This window comes from Schistocerca americana, chromosome 5 (assembly GCF_021461395.2).
Source record: "Schistocerca americana isolate TAMUIC-IGC-003095 chromosome 5, iqSchAmer2.1, whole genome shotgun sequence".
Lineage (NCBI taxonomy): Eukaryota > Metazoa > Arthropoda > Insecta > Orthoptera > Acrididae > Schistocerca > Schistocerca americana.
This window is the reverse complement of record NC_060123.1, coordinates 519,960,751-519,987,344: the sequence shown is the minus strand read 5'-3', so window position 1 is coordinate 519,987,344 and position 26,594 is coordinate 519,960,751. Positions and strand designations below refer to the sequence as shown.

Here is a 26,594-nt window from a genome sequence, read left to right as displayed (position 1 = left end):
AACTGTCACAGTACTTTCAGTGGATCAAGATGCAGTTTGGAATTCCAGTGTGATGTTCTGGATAGATGTCTGCCTATTATACATTACGACCCTCTTCAATTGTCGGCGGTGTCTCTCAGTCAAAGACGAAGTCAGTCTGTAAGCTTTTGTGTTGCACGTGTCCCTTCACGTTTCCACTTCACTATCACAGTGGAAACAGTGGACCTAGGGATGTTTAGGAGTGTAGAAATTTCGCGTACGGACGTACGACACAAGTGACACCCAATAACCTGACCACGTTCGAAGTACGTGATTTCCGCGGAGCTCCCCATTCTGCTCTCTCGCGATTTTTAATGACTGCTGAGATCGCTGATATGGAGTACCTGGCAGTAGGTGGCACCACAATGCACCTAATATGAAAAACGTATATTTTTGATAGTGTCTGGATACTTTTGATCACACAATGTAAGTTCGTACTCTGTTAATCGAGCGACAGTGTGGAACTGTATCGAATGCCTTCCGGAACTCAAGGAACACGATATCAATCTGTACGCCTTTATTTACGTCACCCTAGACTTCAAGGACGAACAGAGTGACCTGTTGGTTCGCAGGTTGATTTGGGGAACAGGACCAAACAGGGAGGTGATCGGTCCCATCGGATTAGGGAAGGATGGCGAAGGAAGCCGGTCGTGCCCTTTCAAAGGGACCATACCTGCATTGGCGTGAAGCGATTAGGGAAATCACGGAAACCTAAACCAGGGTGGCCGGACGCGGGTTTGTACCGTTGTCCTCCCGAATGCGACTTCAGAGTGCTAACCACTGCCCCATATCGCTCGACAAAGCGACCTGTATTGCGCAAGATCTATCTTCCGGAGCCAATTGTTGTTGTTTTTTCTCCAGTAACGGCGTAATGCGTGGTCATACAAATTTTCCATAAGTCTACACCAGCTGACGTCAGCGATGCACACTGAGGTGGCAATAGTCAGGGGATACCCCAAAGTATCGTGTCGGACCTCCTTTTTCCTGATGTAGTGCAGCAACTTGACGTGGCATGGACTCACCAAGTCTGCGGAAGACCCTGCAGAAATACTGAGCCATGCTGCCTCCACAGCCGTCCATAATTGCAAAAGTGTTGCCAGTGCAGAATTTTGTGCACAAACTAATCTCTCGATTATGTCCCATAAATCTTCGATGGGTTTCACGTCGGCCAATCTGAGTGGCCAAATGGTTCGCTAGAATTGTCCAGGATGTTCTTCAAAGCAATCGCAAACAACTGTGTCCTAGTGAAACTTCCGTCGCTGTTTGGGAACATGAAATCTATGAACGGCTGCAAATGGTCTCCAACTAGCCGAACATAACTATTTCCAGTCAATGGTCGTTTCAGTTTGATCAGAGGACCGAGTCCATTCCACGTAAACGCAGCCCACACGAATATGGAGCCTCCATCAGCTTGCACAGTGACTTGTTGACGGGTCCGTGGCTTCGTGGGGTCAGTGCCACACTCGAACCCATCCAACAGCTTCTACCAACCGAAATCGGGACTCATTTGACCATGCCACGGTTCTCCAGTTATCTTGGATCCAACCGATATGGTCACAAGCAACAGAGATGCGCTGCAGACAATGTCGCCGTTAAGCGAAGGCCATCGGCTACTGCGTTGCCCCTGGTGAGAAGTAACGCCTAAGGTTTGATGTTGTCGTCACATTCTTGACACTGTTGATCTCGAAATGTTGAATTGCCTAACGGTTTCCGAAACGGAATGTCTCATACGTCTAGTTCCAGTTACCCTTCCGCGTTCAAAATATGTTAATTTCCATTATGAGACCATAATCAACTCGAAGACCTTTCACACGAATCACCTGAGTGCAAATGGCAGCCCCGCCAGTGCACCGCCCTTTTATACCTTGTGCACGCGATACTACCGCTATCTGTTACGTGCATATCGCTATCGCATACCTTTTGTCTCCTCAGAGTAGGCCTATAGGCGCATCAGTGACTGTGAAAGTTCGAATGGGGCGAACTCAAACAACCAAATGGTTGAGGCAAATGGTCGCGATAACCAGAAAGTCCAGGTCTGAGTCGCAGCTCGGTACAAATTTTCAGTTGCGACTACAGGTTTATTATATTGTAGGCTGAGCTAAGCACTGACATCATGTCACTGCGTCTTCATTCATTTGATCCCTATAAAAGTATTAATTTCATTCCATGGCATTTAATTCATTTCAACACAATGTACTGACTACCTGGCAAAGAGTCGACGTGCCACTGTGCAGCGCGAGTTTACGCGCCTTGCAGTCCTGTTGAATGTACTTGCAACTGCATCCGGTTTTTGACGTGGGTCCCTTGTTGCCTTGATTACCCATACGTCTTTGACTTCCCTGTATGAAGTCATCCAAATGTTGTCTCTGGTTTATATTGTAATGGAGAACATCATCACGGTGCACCTTAACTTCTTGCTGATTGACACACGCTGTCTTTTCCTATTCCTTCAAGTGCCTCGGGTTGCGCGGCCGGTCCCATGCGGCGCTATAGCCTCGCTGATCTCATGCCGTGTGATGTCCTGCTTGCTGCAGATGACTGAGTAGCCTCTGACAACTTTCTCCAACAGTTTCATTCGTTTCCACTGAGTAATGAGTATGTTACGGCACTTTATCTGTCTCGTCCTTACGTTTAGCAGAGCAGTGTTCTTTGCAGTCTGTATGGAGGAGAGCCACTGATACTAACTATTGGTCCTAGTGGTATGACTTCTTCATGTATTTCAGGCAATGTAGCGTGGGTGGTCTGAGTGCTCATGTTTACACATTTTTCGCAAGTTCTTCAGAGAGATCAAAGTTCATTAGGAGCTCCACTGTCTTCCTGCCAATTGCCGACGTGGGATATCAGAAGAGACCTACGTTTAACACGCTAATACACAGAGCCAGGACTACTTTGGACAAAGACCACTTCGGCTCTGAGTTTAATCAGCTGACAACGCCGTTCAGAAACAATGAATATTCAGTCCGTGACATAGAGAAACCAATGTAAACACCAGATTCTCTAAGTTGACACTATCATTTGAATTTAAACTTTAAAAGACATTTCAAAAAATATCCACGTGAGTAGCAATGTTTCGCAAAAGCAACTGAATAAGAGCCGGTATTACGAAGCCTTTCCAAACCCTCAAGTGCCTCAGTGTCGTGACAGAAGTTTATAATGAGTTACAGTTCTTAAATTTCTATCAGAGACAGATGACGATTTACAGAAGGGTGCTGAACGCTGCAAAAAATTCATTAATGGCTAAATAATACAAAAAAACAGAGAATAAAATTAAATCTCTCTGGGGTGACGTTAACAGGAAGCATGGAGAGGCAAACAGAAACATGGTAACATACAGGATGTGAAACTAAATACCTTTCAGCCGTCTAGTTTCCAAATTTATTTAATGTGGCTACCAGTTTCAGCGTTTTACTGCGCAATCTTCAGGCACCTACCGACGTGTAGGAAGATTCTACCTCAGTTGTGATCGAATCAGGGGCCACCAATAATGCTGTTAGTAGATTTCTACTTGCTACAGCGATCACTTCAACCATCATCTGCCGGCAGATGATGGTTGAAGTGATTGTAGCAAGTAGAAATATACTAATACCAGTACTGGTTTTGATCACAACCGAGATAGAATCTTCCTACACGTCGGTCAGGGTCCTGAATATGGCGCAGTAAAACGCTGAAACTGGTAGCCACATTAAATAAATTTGGAAACTAGACGGCTGAAAGGTGTTTAGTTTCACATCCTGTATCGAACAGCGGAGTCCCACAACCATCTCTAAGAAGATAAACATACAGAGACAGTAACATACCGTTAATGGAGTGGATAAAGTAACAAACGATCCATATCACCTAGGAAAATATGTGAATGAGCATTTTTAAAATATAGCAGATAAAATACAAAAAAATCCCAAAAACAAATATAACATCCGTAAATAACTATGCAGTAATACGATCATGTTATTACCGATCATGGAGGATGAAATCAGTTAAATTGTACAAGGTTTAAAAATGAAAATTCACTAGACTTAGATAAAGTACCATTATGGGTGCAGAAACGATGCTTTGTTAATAAACACAGGAAAATGTCTAGAGTGTTATAAATAGGTAAGAGTTGTGTCTTTGCTAGAGAAAGGTAACGGATAGGGCAGACATTCTCAGAAATAATAGAATCGATTATGAAAGAAGATTAACGAATTACCTGAATAAATACAACCTTGTAAATGAATCGTAGTTTTCGTTACATAGTGGTAAAAGTACAGAGTCAGCCTTAGTAGAATTCACAAAAGGGGTTCTTGATGCTCTTGACAGTGCTCTTGACAAATGGCTCTGAGTACCATGGGACTTAACATCTGAGGTCATCAGTCCCGTAGAACTTAGAACTACTTAAACGTAACTAACCTAAGGACATCACACACATCCATGCCCGAGGCAGGATTCGAACCTGCGACCGTATCGGTCACGCGGTGCCAGACTGAAGCGCCTATAACCGCACGGCCACACCGGCCGGCAGTGCTCTTGACAAAGCTGGCTATAAGATTCTACTAAATAAACTAGAATCATTAGGAATAAGAGGTGCAGTTAATGACTGATGCCAATTATACCTTAAAGGTAGGTTACAATGAGTATAGGTAACATAAACCTTAAATAAGAATAAACTGTTAGTGAATCACTTGCCAGAAACAAAATACGAGAGTTGGAACTTAAATAGTGGCAACCATTTATTCACAACCGATACAAAAGAGTTACATATTTGTACCTGTTACTGTCCTTCAAAGCAGTCACCAGCGTTGTGTAGAAGCCGTTGCAGCGATGTGGAGGGCGTAGTATACCGTTAGCAGTGTCTGTTCTGTTAATGGTGCGCATGGAGCGGTCTAAAGTTATGGTGGTTCTCGTGTAAAACTGTGATGGTGTTATCCTAACGCATTACATTCCTCCACGGCAGATCGTCAATGCACAGTATTACTGTTCGTTTTTGGAGCGAACAGCTTTGCGAAAGAAGCGGCGACACTTTCTGCGCAACCCACCCATCATTTTGCCCGACAATGCACGGGCACATACAGCGCAAGCTGTGACTGCTCTGTTCGGTCGATACGGACTGGGAAGTACTGTACCGTCCACTATACTCCCCAGACTTAAGTTCTTGTGCCTTTGATTTGATTCCGAAGATGAAGGAACCACTTCGTGGCATTCGCTTCAGAACTGTTCCAGAGATTCGACAGGCAGTAGACCTCTCCATTCGCACCATCAACAGAACAGGCTCTGCTAACGGTACGCTACGCCTTCCACATCGCTGGCAACGGGTTCTACACAACGCTGGTGACTACTTTGAAGGACAGTAACAGGTGCAAACACGTACCTCTTTTGCCTCGGTTATGAATAAATACTTGACACTCTTTAAGTTCCCACGCTCGTATATTGATATTGGAGTTCTTTGGCGTCGCATATGAAGACCAATACTGTTCCTGGAATACATCAATGACTTTCCCAATAGTGTTACGCGTGGAGAAAAAATAATCTTCGCCGATAACATCAACATTATATTCGCTGAGAAAACAAGAAAACTCATTGTAGAGAAAACAAATCAACCTCTCAAGGAAGTTTACAATTGGTCAGTATAACATAATGTGACAGTCAACATACAGAGGAAAAATGTCACGAAAATCAGTTTGAACAGGAAAAATGGCACTGTTAAATCAAAATAGTATAGACGGCATTTTTGTAGATTGTGTTAAACACACAAAACTTGTAGAAATGAATACCGATTCTCAGTTGAACTGGAGAGAACACAGGGAGATGCTTGGAAACGAAACGATATCAGCATGTTATGTCTGCAGATTCCTGTCATCACTGTGTAAAGAGCCAGTATCTTTTAGTTACATACTATTAACATGTGCAGTCAGTTCTTTGCTACAGAATTCTTTTCTGGGGCACAAATACGCAAAATATAAACACAGATTTCAAACTACATTAAAATACCATAATAAGAACAACAAAAAACTAGCAGACGTAGTGGAGCAGATTGTAAATAACTGTTCAGAGCACTGGGGATGTTTAATAACTATGTGAGTACATTTACCAAATACTTATGCTCATCAAAAATAACGTTGAAAATTTCTGCACAAACAGCTCTGGCTATGACTAAGGAATGAAATCTAGAGTGAACTAACATTTACCAAAAATAGAATAAACATAGAATCCAAAACAACATTTTCTACCAAAGAATAAAAATGTACAAACTGCTCAATGAAATTAAGATATTATTGAAAGGAAATTACTTAAATGGCTGTTAAAAGTATCTTTTATGAAGAATATTCTAGACAGTAAGGATTAGTTAGACAGAACAGAGTACAGGTTTGGTAAAGAGTGTGTCGCAAGTAAATAATAACAATAATGACAATACTAACAAAGCATCTACCATTTCACATAACATTTTCACATTATCTTTTTCCTTCTTTTCTCTTTTCTTTGTTTAGTGGAAAACTTACTCCAAAAGCAATGCAATGAATGGTACTAAAAGCTTATTCTCTTCCTGAGCTCAACATCTTACTCATAGAGATACAGATTTAGTTTTACAGTTAACAAACGGGAAGTTGCAGAAGACAAAATTGTGCTGATGCTAGTTGATGGTGTGGGTAGTGTGTAGTGTGTACAGTGTCTGGTAGTGATAAACGAGTGAAGAGTGTAGCAGCGGCCGTGTTCGTTATGAAGTTATTTCTTTGCAAGACAGTAATGTACAATGCGAATAAACCGAATGAGGTAGCATTTTTTAAAACAGACTAGTTTTGTATTCGGAAGGCTGGAGGCTCCATTCTCCATCGAGCCATTCTGATTTACGTTGTCTGTGGTTTCCCTAAATTACAAAAAGGCCACGGCCAACTAAGTGTCTCGACTTCGTTAAACTAGAGCTGTTTGCATGTAAATTCCTGTACATATAAATTATGCAGTTTTCATTGTTCTTAAATTGTAACACAATGACGTGAGCAATACTCTTGTAAAAGTGATTCATAGATGAATGAAACTACTGTTACTACTACTGCTACATTAGGTCAGTTCTGTCAAGGAAATCAAGGTGTGATGCGGTTCAACCAAGCCAGGAAGGCCAACACATAGGGAGGCTACCATTTCGCAGTGCAACAACAAGTAAGTACAGATATCTGAAAAATCAGCTGTGGCCGAACACAGTCTAATAAACAAACACAGTGTCACATTCGAACAGACAGAATTCTAGGTCATGCTTCGAAATATTGGGACTCTGCGACTAGAGGACCAGTGGAAATCGGTGTCATGACAACTTCAATAGGGACACATGTTAAGCATGTAGCAAGGCTTGGAGGCGTACGCTTGGCAAAGGAAGATCAAAGAAGAAAATCTCACATAGTTTACTGACCGATATACGTGGCGGCGCAACAAACGACGATGGGTAGCAAACACAATCGTAATGTATGAACGCGGAGGGCGATATCTCAGCTTACGACATCTCTGAAACGTCATCATGACGCAATGTAGAAAATCAGATGCCTTCCTCTGAGCATGGCAGTGAGATCCTCTCCAGCTTCACAATAGCCAGTCGTAGCTCTCAACGATGATCGAGCTTGAGATTTTATCCGACTTTGAAGCAGAAACTTAACCGAGGACTTTTTATCCAGTGAACATTGTTTACAAATATTTATAGTAAAAAGCATAATTTACAGCATGACATAATCACTAATAAATTACTGAAGTACGTGAGTCAATGTGTTTGTTTTTGTCCCAAACGGATACAGTGCCTCCTCCTGAACCTTGTTCTTGGTAGTCAGCTCTGAAGATTATCGGAGGAGTAGAACGCGTAACAGATGAAGTGTTCAAGAAACGCCCATGTGAAATTCTCCCATTTTTTTCATGGGTACTTACAACTCTACGCAAATACATACTCCTTTTCTGGCTGTTCCTTTATGATTCGCCAGCTAATTTTACGCCAGCGAATTCATTAAACCAACAACCAGACATCAGTCCACTCAGACTTGCAACGCTGGTGGTATTTCGTTTAAACAGGGGGATAAATAGGAATTCCTCGTTCATGGGGAACAACTGCAAGCCCCAATCCCTTGCACGGAGGAGGCTCATCGGGTTACCCAGACCTTCCAGTCTGGGAAGAAGCACTGATGCCCTCACTGTAGCGTACGTGCGGGTCAGAACGTCTAAGAGCATCATAGACCTGTAATTTCTCAATCTCGTGCGGCTAGAAACCGCCTGTCCCTCTAAGAAGAAAAGTAATCGCTGATAGCATGAAGGGTGTGACGCGAATATTTAGTAGGCTAGAGTCTCGCTCGTTATCGGAATTAACCCACAATTCGTTCCATCTACTGAAAACGGCCATGCACCACCCTCTAGCGAATCAAGAAAGAGCTACCAATCTGACAGTCCTTCCGGTGTCCGGGCCCGGTGAGATTTCCAAATTAAGCCCCAGGCTCCACTTCTGGTGGTGCTCTTCCGTCAATTGCTTTAAGTTTCAGCACTGCAACCAGACTTTCCGCGGAACCCAAAAGCTTTGGTTCCCTGCAGGCTGCCCGCCGAGTCATCATAGAAACTGCGAGGCTGTCCCACATAAAATCCGTACGCCTCACGCCCGCGATTCTAGTAACAGTGAACTAAATAAAAAAGAATAGATAATAGTGACATTAGAAAACATGTAGTTACATCTGTTTATAAGAGATGCAGGAAGTGGTGGCCGTGGGCATCCAAGCCACTTCAATAGTATTTCGATTAGAGATGATTAACCGGTACGTGAAGCGTACCGGTTTTATGTCGGATACCCTGTATAAAATATCTCATAAGAAAATGACTTTATCCACAGGCTATTCTGTAAACTTTAGTGTGAAGCACAGGTACACAGCTAGTTTCTGATCTAAGAAAGATGTTTCTTTCTACAATAGCTTTGAAGTAATTGCTCTATTACCCGCGCAAATCTCTAGGCCAAGTTACTATACGGATGATATAGATAGTTATATGTTTATTCTGCACTTTGGATGGCCATTTTCACCTTCTGTACGTGCAGAACATATTGCAACACATTGTTAAAAAATATTGAGTTCAGGTTTCCAAACTCAGGAAAATATAATCTCTCCATCTTACCGTAAAAGGGTGCATTTATACAAATTTTGAAAAAAATATTGATCACACACTGGAACACACTGTTCGACTATTCTATTTTCTAGAATATCGATGGGTCTGACGCCCTTAACTGGTTTCTGGCTGATACTTTTTGTTACTTTAACTTTCTCATAACTTAATATTATTTTGTGCAAGCTATATTATTCCATGAAAACGTGTACATTCACTGAGTTTGACAATAAAATTCTTGTGAGCCACAGGTCCACAGTACAAATGGCATACTTTTTCTACAGCTTCGACATATCCCAGAGGTCAACTTAAAGCTCAGTATCCTCACTTTTCACCTGTGCTTAAAAACACTACATCAGTGGGTATTTTATAAAACCAGTAAGGTTGTTGCTCTCCTTTCTTCTGTAATATATCTCGATTGTCCTCCAGATTTCGTCTCTAATTTCCTGGTAGCACAAATTCTTACAAATTTACTCTATAGTTTTCTCTCTGGCTGCGTAACTGATGGAGAAATCCCAAATAGCTTCGTTAAACAATTTGTTCCCATGTAGTATCATAACAATTGATAATCGCGACAATTTGTCAAGCACTTTTCTCCTGTTTTCATGAGGTGTATTCAGCTCTCAGTTTAAACTGTTCAAAATTAGAACTTTCATTTCAGTCAGTTTTGCATCAATCTTTACTCTTCCAAACATGTCAGATCTTTTTGGTGTGTAAACACAACCATTCCTAAAGTACCGAAAACTCAAGTAATATCAAATGCTTCCTTTGTTTGTATACTGAGGTTCTACTTGCATCTAGATTAAACTTAGCTGAAAATTCTATGATTTTTATCTTCTTTCTTTCCATATTTAGTAAACTGGATGATTTATTCTCCAATACCATCCCCAGTACTGTCAGTGCATATACAGTATAACTGGTTGACTTAATAACAACTCTTAAGTATGTGGGAGGTGAGTTTCTCCCGACGTATACAGAGTTCAAATAACTTATGGGAATGCAGCCAGGAGACCGCCGATATTTCGACAGGAGTATACCGAGCCATTTTCAAGACAAAACTGCGGCAAGTAAGCGCTGTTCAAAGGAATTTAAAACCTCAGTTTTCAGAGAAACTCGGAAAAGATAACACACACACACACAGTAAACACTAGCGCCATCATTAACCAAAGATGACCTACGTCAGGAGTTATCGATAATGAAATTAATAACCAATGAGAGAGGTTTTTTGACAAGGGATAGAGTATGGTTTCCTGAAGAATTTAAACAACAACCACCATACCTATTTATAACGTTATTTGTTAACGACATCGCCTGGCTGCATTCCCGTAAGTTATTTGAACAACTCTTAACTCCTTTATCCTTCAAATATTTGAGCTATATTTGACTTCTTCTAGTCTAAACAAGCATAACATCATCTTTGAATAACTCTTCTGAGAAACTGTATAAGCCTAGACACATTTCCAGTGGTTGAAGGGGTAGGTCACCCTTGAGTGGCTTTCACTTCAACTTTCCTCAGCCAATTTAATATTTTCTAAAAACTTGAGGCTTTTCTTCACAAAACGAGACCCTGATGATTTCAGAGTTATGTCTCATTCCAAGGAAGCTTTCAGATGTTCACAATGTTCATCCAGATCCCAGTGTCGATTAATTAATCATCTTCACAACATGTAATATAGAAACCTAAGACATTATCTAAGGTCCTAACGACTTTGATAAACAGTTTGTCAGGCTAAGTGAAGTAAACTTGATATCACTTGCTTCAAAAGCAGAAAGCCTTATATTTATTACGTCCAAATACTAACGCACCTACTGGCACCCCTCCGGCAATTTTAGTCTGGTATTGTACTTACTGCCATGTAATTACAATATGATTTTGTGGCTGATTTGTCCCTATCTGCATAATGGTAATCGTTATTATGGCGTATATTTCTAGTGACACACCGCCAACGTACTTTATCCCTCCAACTACTAACATTCTGTTATATTCCTTATGATTATTTTTTTTCATTCTGTGTGCTTTTTTTAATTCTTTTCCTAACGTTTTTCGTTTTAGGTATAGGATTTGTTTCACGAAGAAAGTCTCCTCTCTTATTTATGTTGCTAAGTCCACATTCTTCTGTTTGCCAGCCTTCTAATTTGTGCCCAGGTATAGCGTTCCAATCCTCCATGAGTATTATATTTTCATTTCCAATTAAGTACTGAGTTACTTTCAGTTCCCATGTATACTTCATCTCATCACTTTATACTTGCGACGTCAGCAAGTATATTTGAACAGCAATTGTTGGTATCGGTTTCATATGGGCTCTAATAAGACTGAATCGGTCACCGAGTTGTTCACAGTAACTCACTGCTTGTCCTACCTCTTACTCGTAATGAGTCCTATTCCTGTTATAAGATGTCCTGTTTCTGTCGATATCCCCATAGTTAACGGGCACCAGAAATATTTATCTTCGTTCCGTTTCACTACACCTAGAGTCAGCCTTTGCATTTAGCTTTTCAGATATTCTAACTAGCCTATAAGACACAGTCATCCGATGGTCCGCACTCTAGCAGAATGTAAACGTTTCGTTGGCCTGTCAATATTTTTCACCTACGCTCTTGGCAATCCCCTCCCAGAGATTAGAATGGAAAGAGTGATATCTATTGTTATTGGTGAGATCATCATGGCACTTTTCAATTACTGGCCACATTCTCCGTCTTTACTGCAGTGGTTTCGATTGCCTGCTGACCGCTGCTGATTTTTCCGCCGTTAGGAGCGGGGCCTCCCACTCGAAGGACAAGAAGGAGCCCTGAACTTCATCTACACCTTCTTCCACTTTTGCCGATGCTACTGGCGTAATGAAAGTGTCTCTTTATACTGGAAACTTTCGCCTAGCATACCTGATGCTCTGCATTCTGAATCGAAGAAATGGCTGGGATCGAACAAGGCATCCAAGACATCTAGTATTGTGGTCAAAAACGCTACCCCTAGACCCTGGTGACTTCTCAGTGGGTAACAACAGCACCCAACCCAACGAAGCATCCATGAATGATATCTGTCCTGAACATGCCACCACTACACTCGGGTTACAAAAGTAATGGGATAGCTATACAACTATATACAAATGGCGGTAGTATCGCGTACACAAGGTATAAAAGTGCAGTGCATTGGTGTAGGTATCATACGTACTCAAATGATTCATTTGAAAAGGTGTTCGACGTGATTACGGCCACACGACTGGAGTTAACGGACTTTTAACACGGAATGATAGTTGGAGTTCGGCGCGTGAGACATTCCATTTCGGAAATCATTAGGGAATTCAATAATCCGAGATCCACAATGCGAAGAGTGTGCTGAGAATACCAACTGTCAGGCACTACCTCCAACCACGGATAACGCAGTCGCCGACGGCCTTCGCTTAAGGACCGAGAGCAGTGGCGTTTCTGTAGAGTTGTCAGTACTAAAAGACCAGAAACACTGAGTGAAATAACCGCAGAAATCCATGTGGGGCGTACGACGAACGTATCCGTGAGGACAGTGCAGTGAAATAAGGCGTTAATGGACTATAGCAGCAGACGACCGACGCAAGTGCACTTAATAACAGCACGACATCGCCTGCAGCGCCTCCCGGGCTCGTGACCATATCGGTTGGACCCTAGATGGCTGGAAAACCGTGGTCTGGTCAGATGAGTCCCGATTTCAGTCGGTAAGAACTGACGGTAGGGTTCGAGTGTGGTGCAGGCCCCACGAAGCTACGGATCCAAGTTGTCAACAAGACACTGTGCAAGCCGCTGGTGGCTTCGTAATCGTGCAGGCTGTATGTAGACGGAATAGCCTGGGTCCTATGGTATAACTGAACCGATCTCTGACTCGAAATGGTTATGTTCGGCTACTTTGAGCCCATTTGCAGCCATTCATGGACTTCAAGTTCACAAGCAACGATGGAATTTTTATGGATGACCATGCGCCACCTTAGAACATTATGGACAACTCGAGCAAATGATTTGGCCGTCTAGATCGACCGACATGAATCCCATCGAACACTTATGGAACATAATCGACAGGACAGTACATGCACAAAATCCTTCACTTGCATCACTTTCGCAATTATGGACGGCTATAGAGGCAGCATGGCTCTATTCTGCAGAGGACTTTCAACTTCTTGTTGAGTCCATGCCACGTCGAGTTGCCGTCCTGCGCCGGGCATAAGGAGGTCTGACACTATATTAGGAGTTATTTAGTGCCCTTTGTCCCTCAATGTAAGTCTCCAACGAGTTTTAGTAAAAAGACGCAGGTGTTTCCTAATGACTGCAACATTATAAAGGGATAGCCTTGGAAAGGGCATCCCTATTCTATAAACATGGAGCTTTAAAGACTATCACAACTGACCCGAAGATGTTACGGATTGGATTGGACTGATTTGGGGGAGGAGACCAAACTGCGAGGCCATCAGTCTCATCGGACTAGGGTAGGATGGGGAAGGAGGTCGGATGTGACCTATCGAAGGAACCATCCTGGCATTTGCCTGAAGCGATTTAGGGAAATCACGGGAAAACTAAATCAGGATGACGAGCCGCGAGATTGAACCGTCGTCCTCCCGAATGCGAGTCCAGTGTGCTATATGTTACTGACGGGTACATTGCTATCGATACTATTCGCTCTAGGTAAATCACTTTTTAAAGTCTGTGGTAGTGATTACTTCCCCATTGTAACTGAATTTCATAAAACTCTTACTGCTAGCCTTAGGGTCGTGTTTCACAAAGACATAAGAAGTGAGGACTATGCTGAACTTCAAAAATAATGGGAGAACGAGCGTCTTACTGAAGTCTGTAACACACAGGAGACAGTACCAACCATCTCGATTCTGACGTTGAATTCCAGCGTCATTTGAAAGCATTTTGTGTGCGTAAAGATATGCGACATTTCAAGTGACTGAAATTTGACCACGTCACACACAAGGTGTGTAACTACATCGTTCGTGATTCAGATATAGAATACACACTCCCACCATTATGTGTTAACTGGTGGGGCAAACATCGTATTTGAAGCATAAAATCTGTGATGAAGGAAATAAATTTAAAGTTAGAGAATGTGTGTCGTACGCTGAGGCCAAAATGTTAGTTTAAACCATCCAATATTCGTAGTTTATGAGGTCGTTTGCAACAGACGTTACTCAGCCCATATTTAAGTACCAAGTTGAACGTTTCAGTTTGCCTGCAACGACCAGTGAAGTAATATTGCGGTACCTGCTCCTCAGAAAAAAGACTTTTACTGCAGAGGTTGATTCACCCTATCAAGAATTCTTTCCCACAAAAAGGAGAAATTGCAAAGGTTAGTAAAGAAGAGTGTAATGTCGTACACACGAAAACTCAAACCCTCTGTGAAGCACAAATTTTGCTAATAGATGACGTCAGCGTAAAAGGAATACGTAGTGCCTCCAATGGCCTTGTAGATCCGCAATTACTCAAACAGAAAGATAAGAAAAATGTCACCATTAAATAATTAACATTCTGTAGTGCAACGTGAATGATTTCGGGCTTCATTTGGTTGGAGTAGCTGAAACTCCTAGCATATGTGTAATTCCCCAGTAGACACATTTCAGGCCTTCGTTACGTCAAAGCTACCAGCTCTAAAAAGACGTGCCCTTAGTTATGGAAGAAACAAAGAAGTAGTGACAATGCTCCACTCTGAGTCGCTTGTTCTCACGTGTCACTTCAAGCAGTTACTGTTTCAGTACATACATTACTGCATGCAACAGCGTTCTTACTCTATTTGCTGCACAACAGGCACTAAGCAGTGACACAGAGAGTTGATCAACCGATTTCCCACTTCCCTTCCCACCCCCCTCCCCCTTTCCTCCCTTCGAGAGATTTCAGTCCACATATCGTTCGTTGCTTAGGGCTGTAGCTCCACCTGCTCCTAAGGATCAGGCGATTATGGCCATCATAACGTAAGAGAATTTAGTAAGGCGGCGCGGGTCTCCCGCGTCGCTCCCCTACGCTCTGTAAAGAACTCATCATCATCAATATTGAAGAATGACACATTTTAGCACTGTAACAGTATCATTCCCTGCCATTTAGACCACAATATCCCTCCTGACGTAGGAGATACTGCTCGGTGGCCAGTGCCAGACATCACTCCAATTAAAAGTTCGCTGTTTTTGTCCACCAGATCCAAAAAGTGGAGGCAGATGTAAAACCGTCAAATGGGGTAATCAGCATGATATACTGGTTTCTGTTTTTCAGTTGACTGTCCTTGAAACTGCGTGCAAGACTGAAGTCATCCACTCTACAGTTGATTTGTTCATACCAAAATCTTTGGGTCACTACAGAAAACATCTTTCTCACTATGGAACGACAAATGTGGATGTGCTGTAAGGAACACAGTGCAAGTTTCTGAAGTCTGTGTAGCGTTCAACATGCGCCGCTGTAGTATGGGAATCCGTAAGGAGGCTGTACTTAAAATATAAGTCATGGCCATTAACTTCCATGTCAGTCAACCCTTAAACTGACTCCGCAGAAGATATCCCAGATCGTGCCTCAGTATTTTCGCGACGTGACTTGATCTGTGACTCCAGTTCAGGATCTTCAGGCCTGTTGAGAGGCCAATACGAAAAGCAGAATCTACGTTACCAATCGTCTAACGCGGGGCTAAATCCCAGTGGTAGGTTGCCTATCAAACGGCTTCCAGGGACAAGAAAAATTTGATTTTTCAGTCATTCATACAGTTATTCCCCAAATTTAAAACTTTAAAATACTGTCATAATCTACTATCTAAGAGCTACATTCTTATGTTAAGGATTTAACAATAAGTCAAGTATTACAGTTAGAACTTGTGTATATTTCCTGAGGCAGCGTTTAACTCGTGACGCGCATATTACCCAGACCACACTGAGGTGACAAAAGTCATGGGAGACTTCCTAATATCGAGACGAACCTCCTTTTGACCGGTGTAGTGCAACAACTCGACATGGCATGGACTCAACAAATCGTTGGAAATCCCCTACATAAATACTGAGACATGCTGCCCCTATAGCCATCCATAATGGTGAAGCTGTTGCCGGTGCAGGATTTTGTGCACGAACTGACCTCCCAATTATGTCCCGTAAATGTTCGATGGGATTCATGTCGCGCGATCTCGATGGCCAAATCATTGTCTCGAATTGTCCAGAATGTTCTTCAAACCAGTCGAGAATGACTGTGGCCCGGTGACACGGCGCATTGTCATCCATAACAATTCAATTACTGTTTGGGAACGTGACGTCCATTACGTACACACACGGCTCACACCGTTATTGAATTTCCTAAAGATTTACGAAATGTAACGTCTCATGCGTCTAGCTGCAACCTTTATTCCGCGTTAAAGGTCTGTTAATGCCCGTCGAGTGGCCATAATCACGTCGGACGCCTTTTCAAATGAAACACCTGGGTGCAAATGCCAGCTGCACCAACGCACTGCCCTTTTATACCTCGTGTACGCGATACTACTGCCATCTGTATATGTGTATATCGCTCTCCCATTACTTTCGTCACCTCAGTTTGTATACATCCAGTATTTGAGAATGACAGCGCTCGCGGCTTCCAACAAACTTCAAAAATGATTTCAAACCTTAACGATATTCTTTCTCGCTGGTAACCCATCCCCCCCCCCCCCCCTACCGTTAATCGATGGATGGAAAACGTCATGTTAATATGTTTAGCACATTGACACTGTTCGGATGTATTACAAAAGATGCTGTAGTAAGCGTATATTCTTCCCTTTGGTTGCGAGTTAGATTTAATGTGCATTAACTATATCATTATATAGGAAAGTAGACACTTAGATACCGAAGCTATTCTGGGATAGTGATAGATTCAGCTAAACGCTATTGGAAATTATGTACATAAAGACAACCTAAACCAAATTCAGTTAGTTTCAACAGTGTTCCCAGTCTAAAGGAATTTTTGTACTAGATTTCATCTAGACTTCACTTGAAGAATCAGATGTGCCTGAACATTACGTTACTTTTATAATGACATAAGTGTACACATACATTCTGATTAGCGATCTTCGTCATAGACAATGAATTTAATGTGTGTATATTAAGAAAATTAAGATGGTTGTCCTCTCTAATCTATGCATGGTTTGTACTTAAAACCATCGAAACAACGGGTGACGTGTTGTAATAAAAAAAATCGTCAAAACATCATTCTCTTTCGATAATAAAATTACCAGGATACTATAATCAGTGAAACCCCCTCCATATACTGCGAGGAAATACGTCAGAAATACTCTGTGTTAATTTTAATCATAACATAGTTAATTATATCCTCAAATATCGATGTAGTTTTGGATATAATAAAGTTTTAGCTCGATTACTATTAGGTATACACAGAGATCCTAAAACAAATGTCTTCTGGCTTTTGACAGTGCATTTCCTTAAATTTGCAAGAAGTTTTGTAAAAATTTTATAATATGTTATTTCACAAAAAATGTTTTTTAAAGATAATGTCGAAACTGTTATGTTCTCTGACTTGGCTTATATACGTTGTAAATATTTAGTGGATTTTATTTTACATAAAACAATTATATGGAATAGTATATTCATTTGTGCAGTGGAAAACGGTATTATCGAGTCATACCAATATGGTGCCATCTGTTGCCCCTATGTAACAGAATGTTTGCACTGTTTCTCAAGCAGTGGTCAGCTGTTGATATGCATCAGCACTCATAGTCAGCGCATTAGCATAATCTTTGTACATAGTCTTATGTTAGAGATGCCAATTTCCATTTAATTTCGTGATACAAACATATACATGGTGTAACACAGCTTACAGTACTGAGGAAAACAATTATGTAACATTTTAATCCATAAGGTATGTTATTGTTTCATACATTGTAGTAAATGGAAATGTTTGTGAACATTGTTTTATCATGCTGGTTAACTGTTCACCTTGTCAATTTCGGTTCTACACTATTGTATGTCCGAAGATGGCAATATAGACTAGTCTAAACCGGTTATCTATATCTAAAAAATGCTTTACTAGCGATCTTGGCGCTTGGAAGTATCTTCAGAGTCTACACCATTGTAGATCGCCCCCAATACTGATACAACGTCTGGAATATATAAAGGTGTCGCAAGTACTTGACATCAAAGGCTTGAAAGTGATTATTGCATACCACAGTTGTGTTTCTGAATCTGAAAGTAATGTATTCAAGCAATAATTTTTAAAGTTGTTTTAGGATGAAAATTATCAGTTGCAATCAAGTAGCATTTTCATAGGCACATTGATTTATCCTCAAGACGAATTTAGACTAGTGATATACTATCGTCAGATTACATAAAAAGTTATATTTTTAATAAATACTTGCGAGTCGAGTGTCCCCTTTTTGAATAGCTTTTTTTGACGTACAGAAAAGACAGAAAAGTTGAATTTGCAGTAGTCACCGGTTCTATACACTCTTAAATAGTACGACTTATTTTATAATCCACAGATGACCGAAGCAAAAACTATTACTAGAATAAATTAACGGGGAAATAGTTCTAGTGTTTGATTTTATTTCAAAAACTTACTCACCCGCAAATCTTCAACTTCCTCAGCAATCGTAATGGTGGCGTCAACCTTCATTTTGTAAGGTCCAGTCTTAGTTAGCTGCACATCTTGCAGTGTCATAGTAGTTTCTGGCCAGTCCTCACATTGCTCGTAACCTTGTAGTTTTATAGTGATTTCTCCCTGAGAAAACAATCGGGTTTTTATTGATATTCAGTATGATATAACTACTGAAGAAGCAGACACCAGATCTATGTACTAAAGAGAATAAAAATTCCTACAAATTATATTGCGAAATTGATGTAATATACATGTCACGGAATATTTCTAACTGACCTATATGATAATATCGTTTCTACATCTGTTCATCGTTGTAGCAGGGAAAGAATCACGTCTTATTTGCCTCTGTGGAAGAAGTTATTAATGTAATCGTATATTTGGAATCTATAAAACGGGTGTAATGTATCATACTGCAGGTTAATTTTAGATCCCGTCCTGACAAACGTTTTTAAAACTTCTTAGGGGCATTTTAGTGAGGTAGTAGAGTGTTTCCTTTCAGTGTCTGCTATGCCAAATTTTAAAGGTCTTCTGTGCAATTATCCCACATATTAAACAATTAGATTATTTTTATATTCTCACATAAAATGTTTGTGCCTTATTGGTCCAACTGGTCCATCATGATATGAATCATTCACATGAAAGAATCCTCTAGTCTCTGCCCATTTAGATTGCATACGTATGTAATTATTGAATTTTCTGACCTGTATAACAAGTGTAGTGAAATAAGTTTACACTATTATTTAAATCTGACAAAGTGGTATTGTGGTAGTGACTGCAGTATCTGAAAGCCTCATTCTACTGACAACTGTGATATATAGTATATTGGTTTCTCTACCCCGTGAATGCTGTGGTGCTGTGGACTAAATTCTGGGGAATCTGTCCTTCAGGAACTAACTTGTATCAGAGTTAATTTCATTTTTTATGCAGCATGGAAAGAAGTAATACGTTAACATATTGTAAAAATTTCTCAAGTGAGTTTCTCAGTAATAAATTAAAGTTTGTCGTAATGTAGAGCACACTGATAATCAGTTCATTACCGGTGTCTATTCAAAAACATCAACTCATGCCTGTTGAAAAGTCAGCCATATCAATCGTAAATTTCCTCTGAAATTGCGAGGTAAGCATCAACGTTCATTGTTTTGTCTTTGTTAGTTGTACTTCTTGGACTGTGCCTGTTCACTCAAAAAACTGTTTGTTCTTCTATCCTAGTCTTTCCTACACAACGCTATACTCATAAAATACTAGATGTACCGCTATACTGTTTTCCACTAGGCTCACTGCAGTGTTGCTGCTGTTTTCTGTCAGTTTTTCTGTAGCTTGCCGGAATTCGAATCAATGCATGTGTTAGCACTTTCCAATCGTCCAGTTGATACACAAAACATCTGTATAATGAAAGATATGTTGTTGTTATTGTCGTTGTTGCTGCTGCTGTCGTTGTTATGGTGGTAGTCTTCAGTCTGAAGACTGATTTGATGCAGCTCTCCATGCTGGTCTATCCTTTGCAAGCCACTTCACTCCGAGTAAGCACTGCAACCTATATCTTTTGAACCTGCACACCGTATTCAATACTTGGTCCCCCTCTACAAAATTTACCCCACACTTCCCTCCAGTACGAAACTGGTAATTCTTTTATGTCTCAAAATGTGTCTTATCAACCTACCCCTTCTTTTAGTCAAGTTGTACCTTAAATTTCTTTTCTCATTTCAGTACCTCCTCATTAGCTATTTGATCTACCCATCAATCTTCAACATTCTTCTGTAGCGCCACATTTTCGAAGGTTCTATTCTCTTCTTGTCTAAACTGCTTATCATCCACATTTCTCTTCCATACAAATCTACATTCCAGACGAATATTTTCAGAGAAGATTCCCTAACACTTCAATTTATATTAGATGACAACAAAAACGTCGTTTCCAAAAACGCTTTTCTTGCTATTGCTGGTCTAGATTTTATATTCTCTCTACTTCGGTCACCATCAGCTAGTTTACTGCCCAAATATCAAAATTTATATATTACTTTTAGTCCATCTTTTCCTAATCAATTCCCTCAGCATCGCCATATTTAATTTGACTACATTCATTACCCTTGTCTTGCATTTATTGATGTTCATCTTATATCTTCCTTTCAAGACACTTTCCACTCCATTCAACTGCTCTTCCAAGTCCTTTGCTCTTCCTGACAGAATTAAAATACAATCGGCAAGCCTCAAAGTTTTTGTTTCTTCTCCCTGAACTGTAAACTAATTATAGCGCCACTACCTAGTATTTGAGTAAAACGTATAAGTCTTCAGCAAAAGTAATGTGATGTAGTGTGGAAGCTGCCGTAGGGTGTTGTGTTAATAGCTGCAACCCGGTAGCTGCCACTGTGGCGACATGTCGGTCATAATAACAGGCACATAAATGGATTGCAAAGCCTAGACAGCCGAAAGCAGCAGTAAATCGTAGGATGCAGCGATAACCTGTAACCAGCAGGGCAATGTCACCACAGCAGAGAAGGTCTCTTGTGACATACGAAACGACAAGGTGACGGGTTCAGTGAAACAATGCGCGCCAGAGACATATGAATAAGGCTGGGTTGTGAGGCAGGGATCAATTTTCGCTGCTGGAAACCAGTAGCACTACAACGACGCCACAGATATGTCGGACAGCGAAATGACTGGGCACTGCTGTCAGCAGCCATGGGTTTGACATCATGCTGTGCCTGCCGCCAGCAGCACTTCCTTCATGAGACATGGTGCCATGGCACTACCGACGTCCCTCTGTGTCTGACGTCACCAACGCCGAGTTCCTAGCGGGATTCAGCACCACAGCGCCAGCAGCCGTCCAATTCAACATCAGCAGGTTGAAGCCCATCCTCGGCAGATTCCACTTGCGCCACTGTGGCCGCTTACCGAACCGAGAAGCCATTCCTCTTGTATGACATCGGAGCACAACACATAGCACTGTTGATGTTAATGGCCGCAGTCTCCAGCCTCAGCAACGTAGGGCGCCAGCTCAGCAGCTATGGGTGGGAGCTACCCCCTGTTCATCAACATCAGCCAGGGACAATAGGGAGAGATGCATCTGCCTCACTGCATCATGTACTGAAGTCAATAAACTATAAATAACTTTAACTCCATCTGAACAGGCCTCATAAGCCCCAGTGGTATCGACCGAACGTTGTGTCGTCCTCAGCCGATAGGCATCACTGAATGCTGATATGGAGCGGCGCGTGGTTAGCACACTGCTCTCCCAGCTGTTGTCAGTAATCGTGACCAGAACCGCTACTTCACAACCAGTTAGCTCCTCAATTGGCCTCACAAGGACTAAGTGCATCTTGATTGCCAACAGCGCTTGGCAGACCCAGAGGTTCACCCATCCAAGTGCTACCAGTGTCCAAGAGTGCTTAACTTCGTTGATCTGACAGGAATCAGTCTTACCACTGCAGCAAGGACATTGCCGCTGAAGTCAATAAAAGTCATTGCTTACTGTCAACAGTGTTTCCACTGGGGACTTTGGCCACACCACTTACCCCGTATCGTTCAGAGTGGGGTCAGTCACTCGTCAGTGGTGTCAGGAGTGCTGACGTCACTATAATCAGCAGTGGAGGGTGCGATATTCCCACAGCGTGACGTCTGAGTGAGAGTCTGCAATGCCTTCATTTGGGATGAGTGAGGCTATTTTTTGTTCTTGTGTGGTGATATTCATGGCATCCAATTTTAGCGGTCGTGATTATATGAGGGTTACCTTTATGAAACTAAAGAAACCAGTTGACTTATCGCAGTTTAAGGCAAATTCTAGAGTTGAGTAGTTACTACTCATGCATTGCACGCAGTACAGTTTGCTTGGACATTCTGCCCTTGTGCAGTCTTTGTAGCAGTTGTCTGCTTTCATGTTTTGGATACATGGCCAGGCAATGTAGAGAGTCCTGTGGCTCTTGATTAGGTAGAAGAAGTAGATTGGCAAAATGCTCCTCGACTACCTGTTTTATCTGGGTTAATAGCAAATTATGGGTTGGTGGTGTTTTGAGGTATTAATTTTGAATCGTAAAGATGAGTAAGGAAGAAGCAGTGACAAAATGTGCCACTAGTGAGGATGCTATACAGTCGTTGGTGAATCAAGTGGCTCAGTTAAGGGGAGATAAAGTGGTCACATACAATAAGATGGTAGAGAAAGATCAGGAAATAGAGATGTGGTGGTCACAGGCTCTAGGAGTGGATCTCGCTTTTGATGATCGTATTTCACCCTTCTCTCGTAGAGGATGTGTTGACATTTGTGGAGGATCTCAGGGGCTTGGTCGTATGAACAGTTATTAAAGATACACTTAACAGGGGAAGAAAAGTCGTTCTCGTTGTTTACAGAGATGCTACGCAATGCGCAGACTTTTAATAAACTCAGACAAGATCTACATCAAAGGTATAAGAAGCAGAATAGTGCACAGTTTCTCTATCAGTAACTGGTAATCGCTTCCAAGAGGCATGACGAGGCGGTTGAGGATTTTGCCGATAGGATTAGGATACTAATCGTACATACTTACGAGTTGAAGTAGAGTGAGGAGGTGAATAAAGTATTGTTGCAATAAGACAAGCAACGTGGCTGAGAGATTTGGCACTGTCAATGTCTAGGACGGTGTGCCTGAAATGCTTGAGGAAGTTGCAAGGAGTATTAGCACCGGAATTACAGCTAATAGTAGAGTCAAGCAGCGAGAACTTTCTGTTCTACTAACATGGTGCCACAGTGGCTGTAGCCCGGGTTCCCAGGTTCGATTCCCGGCGGGGTCAGGGATTTTTCTCTGCCTCGTGATTGCTGGGTGTTGTGTGCTGTCCTTAGGTTAGTTAGGTTTAAGTAGTTCTAAGTTCTAGGGGACTGATGGCCATAGATGTTAAGTCCCATAGTGCTCAGAGCCATTTGAACCATTTGAACAGTGGCTGTAACGACAGATAGTGCACGATTGTATGTCTCAGTGAAGAGGTGGCTGAAAAGCATGCGGTGCTTAGTGTTACAGTGCAAACATATCTGGTGAAGTTGGCAACAGTTGGGAAATTCGTGCTCGTGGGAGGGTAACGAGTGGTACTATTAGCGAAAGACAGGGATCGACATGTAGTGGTGACTGAGGGTGAGCTCCAGAAATGACAGAGCAGAGTAGTCTCCAAATGCCGACCCTCGAGATTGTGGGTCCCATTAATCAATGGGACTATGTGTGAAATTATGGGACCTACGTTTCAGTCACCAGCTACTATGATGGGTATTACTGTGTTGAATGTAACACAACCCTGCTGTATGGCCCACTCGAACCTCTAGAGATGCTGCCCAAAGAAACCTTACCTTCCTTAATGACACCTGGGAACTAAGCCTGGACTGTTCGTTAAACACAAGGGGGCGGATCACCACGCAGCAGTTATTGCAGCATTTGGAACAGTATCGGGCCGTAAGTCGTCAGGTGGCCGTGAGCTTGTGTGCAGCAGTTCCAAGAGCTTTGATGATTTTGATTTTGCTCTGCCTAGCTCTTATATATCTGAAACGGACCGTGAACGGAGCGCCTGACACAGGACGGGCCTCAGACTCACTTACTCACTCACTCTTCTACCTTACGGGTCTGCCCTGACCCGTGCAGGAGCAGGCTAAGCCGTCTACTGCTATTCCTGCGTAAACCCTACGTTTCGGAAGTACTGCCTCTCTTCATGGATTGGCCTCTAGGTTTTCGTGGATGTAGATGTCCTGTCTCTGTTGCGGAAGTTTTCACTCCCGCAGCAGGTCAGGCCAACGTGTTGCTGGCCTGTGATGTGCAGGGTGGCCCAGATCCCTGATGAGCCGGTTTTTGGACCGTTCGGTCCGCTCATAGAAGGCCCGCGCCGATTGCTTGAAGCAGTCGCGGAGGAGGGGGATTCCGGTCTGCTCGTGTAGCCGAGCGGTCGAGTATAACCTCGACAGGCGCAGAGCGCCCTGTTTTGCACCCTCTGCAGCTTGCTGATGTGTGTTTCGGCCGCGTTGTCCCACACCACGGCCGCATATTCCAGCACTGGACGAACCAGCGCCAGGTACAGCGTGATGCCGTGGTGGGGAGGCAAGGCAGACGACGGGTTGAGCAGAGGGTACAGAACGCGTAGGCGCCCTATTGCTCTGCCCCTGACGTCCTCGATGTGCGGCTTCCACGTCAGCTTGTGGTCCAATGTGACACCCAGGTAGCAGCCAGTCTTGCTCCATGGGACGGGGCTGCCCATGATGGTGACTGGCGGAAGATCGGGCGGCAGTGGTCGTCTCGTGAACACCACCGCCTGGCTCTTCACCGCGTTTTGCTTGAGGCGCCACTTGGTCGACCAGGCGCATAGGGCCTCGCAACCTCGTTGGAGAAGACGTCGCATCTCGACCGCCTTCATGCTCCGCACGAACAGCGCAGCGTCGTCGGCATATAGCGCCAACTTCACCGGCGTTACGCGCGGAGCGTCGGCGGTGTATAGGGAGTACAATAGGGGCCCAAGGACGGACCCCTGCGGCACTCCAGCAAGGATGTGTCGATGGGTGGATGTCCCGTCGTCCAGCCTGACATGGAAGGACCTCTCGGCTAGGTATGAATGGAGGAGGACTCCGTGCGACGTCGGTACCCCGTGCAGACAGCTGCCACAGACGGCGACCAAGTCGGGCGCGGACGTCCGAGGGAGCACCGGGGAAGAGACAACACATTACAGGCAGCGCCAGGCAGGCGCAGACGGCAGAGAGAGCACCCAGCGCCCTCTGGGCGTGAATACTGGACAAGATCCTCCAATATGGCACTCTCAGGTAGCACCTGAAGAAGGCAACGAGTTACGTGGCCGAAATATTGTGCCAGAGCGACATAAACATCTGGCAGTAGACCCGATTATGCCACATGTCAACAGATTTAGTGTTATGTACTTGTTTTACATATTAAGGGGAAGTGGCAATTGCAATAGAGAACTGGGTCACAGCAAAACCTAAGGGATTGGGTCTACTTCATGGAGGATGGGAAGGGGGGTGGGGGGTCAGTGTAGTGCCACCATCTAGTCTTTGGGTAAAAATTATAAGTCTTTAGGTCACTTTTAACTCTCAACAATGTTTCAGCTTGGGACATTGGCTCTCTCTCACTCTTCTTAATCTAAGAGAGTACCCAGATAATACAGGATGTTATGGAATTGTTCAGGAAAAAGTAGGAAGAACTTAGATAAGAATCTCAAACTGAGCAAGACAAATTCGAAACCCTGATATGGGAAATAATAACGAAAATATTCTAACCTCAGGAGTATTTCAGATGAAACCATGAAAGATTGAATCCTTGTGCTTTGAACATATAAGGCAGAAAGGACGAATGACCTCGCAGTGTGGTCCCTTTCGACCCCACTAAGCAATCAATCAGTTATCAGTAAGCAGCCAGTTAGTCATCAAATAAAACAAAAGATAGTACTGTAACAATGAAAGAAGTGAGCAGTAATAGTAAAGAATCATCTCATAACATGAGCAGTGGTGTTGAGACATAAGACTAAAACGGTTACTGGTAGGACATTTCTCTATTTCTGTACGATATGTGCTTGCGACAGTAACTACAATGGGGCATGACAGTGAATACTGCATTTTCAGAGGTGTTGGTTCTTTACCTTTATTGCTTTGATCTCGACGAAATTACGTACCTGTACATTGTACAACGGAGGTGGGAGCAATAAGCAGGAGAGGTGACAGGTGTTGTGAGAAAACAGTTGCTAGTGAACATCATCTGGAATGCTTGTTTAAATTGTTGTATTCTGCCAGGATATATAACCCTCCGCTGTTAGTGGGTTTCGTCAGAGACGTGACAGGTGTTGTGAGAAAAGAGTTGCTAGTGAACATCTTCTGGCAAGCTTGTTTAATTTGTTGTATTCTGCCAGGATATAGAACCCCCCCCCCCCCCTCCCTGTTAGTGGGTTTCGTCACCTAAATCTATCAAACAGCCTAG

The 26,594-nt window shown here is 42.6% G+C and overlaps 1 protein-coding gene across 1 annotated transcript in view; it reads right to left on the bottom strand.

The window, feature by feature from the left end:
• The window catches only part of LOC124616095, a 70,579-nt gene that overhangs the window by 26,781 nt on the left and 17,204 nt on the right, over nucleotides 1-26,594 (bottom strand). Inside the window, exon 2 of the mRNA XM_047144351.1 lies at nucleotides 18,643-18,798. Within this exon, the coding sequence (XP_047000307.1) occupies nucleotides 18,643-18,798 (156 nt within the window). The remainder of the gene's footprint in view (nucleotides 1-18,642; nucleotides 18,799-26,594) is intronic.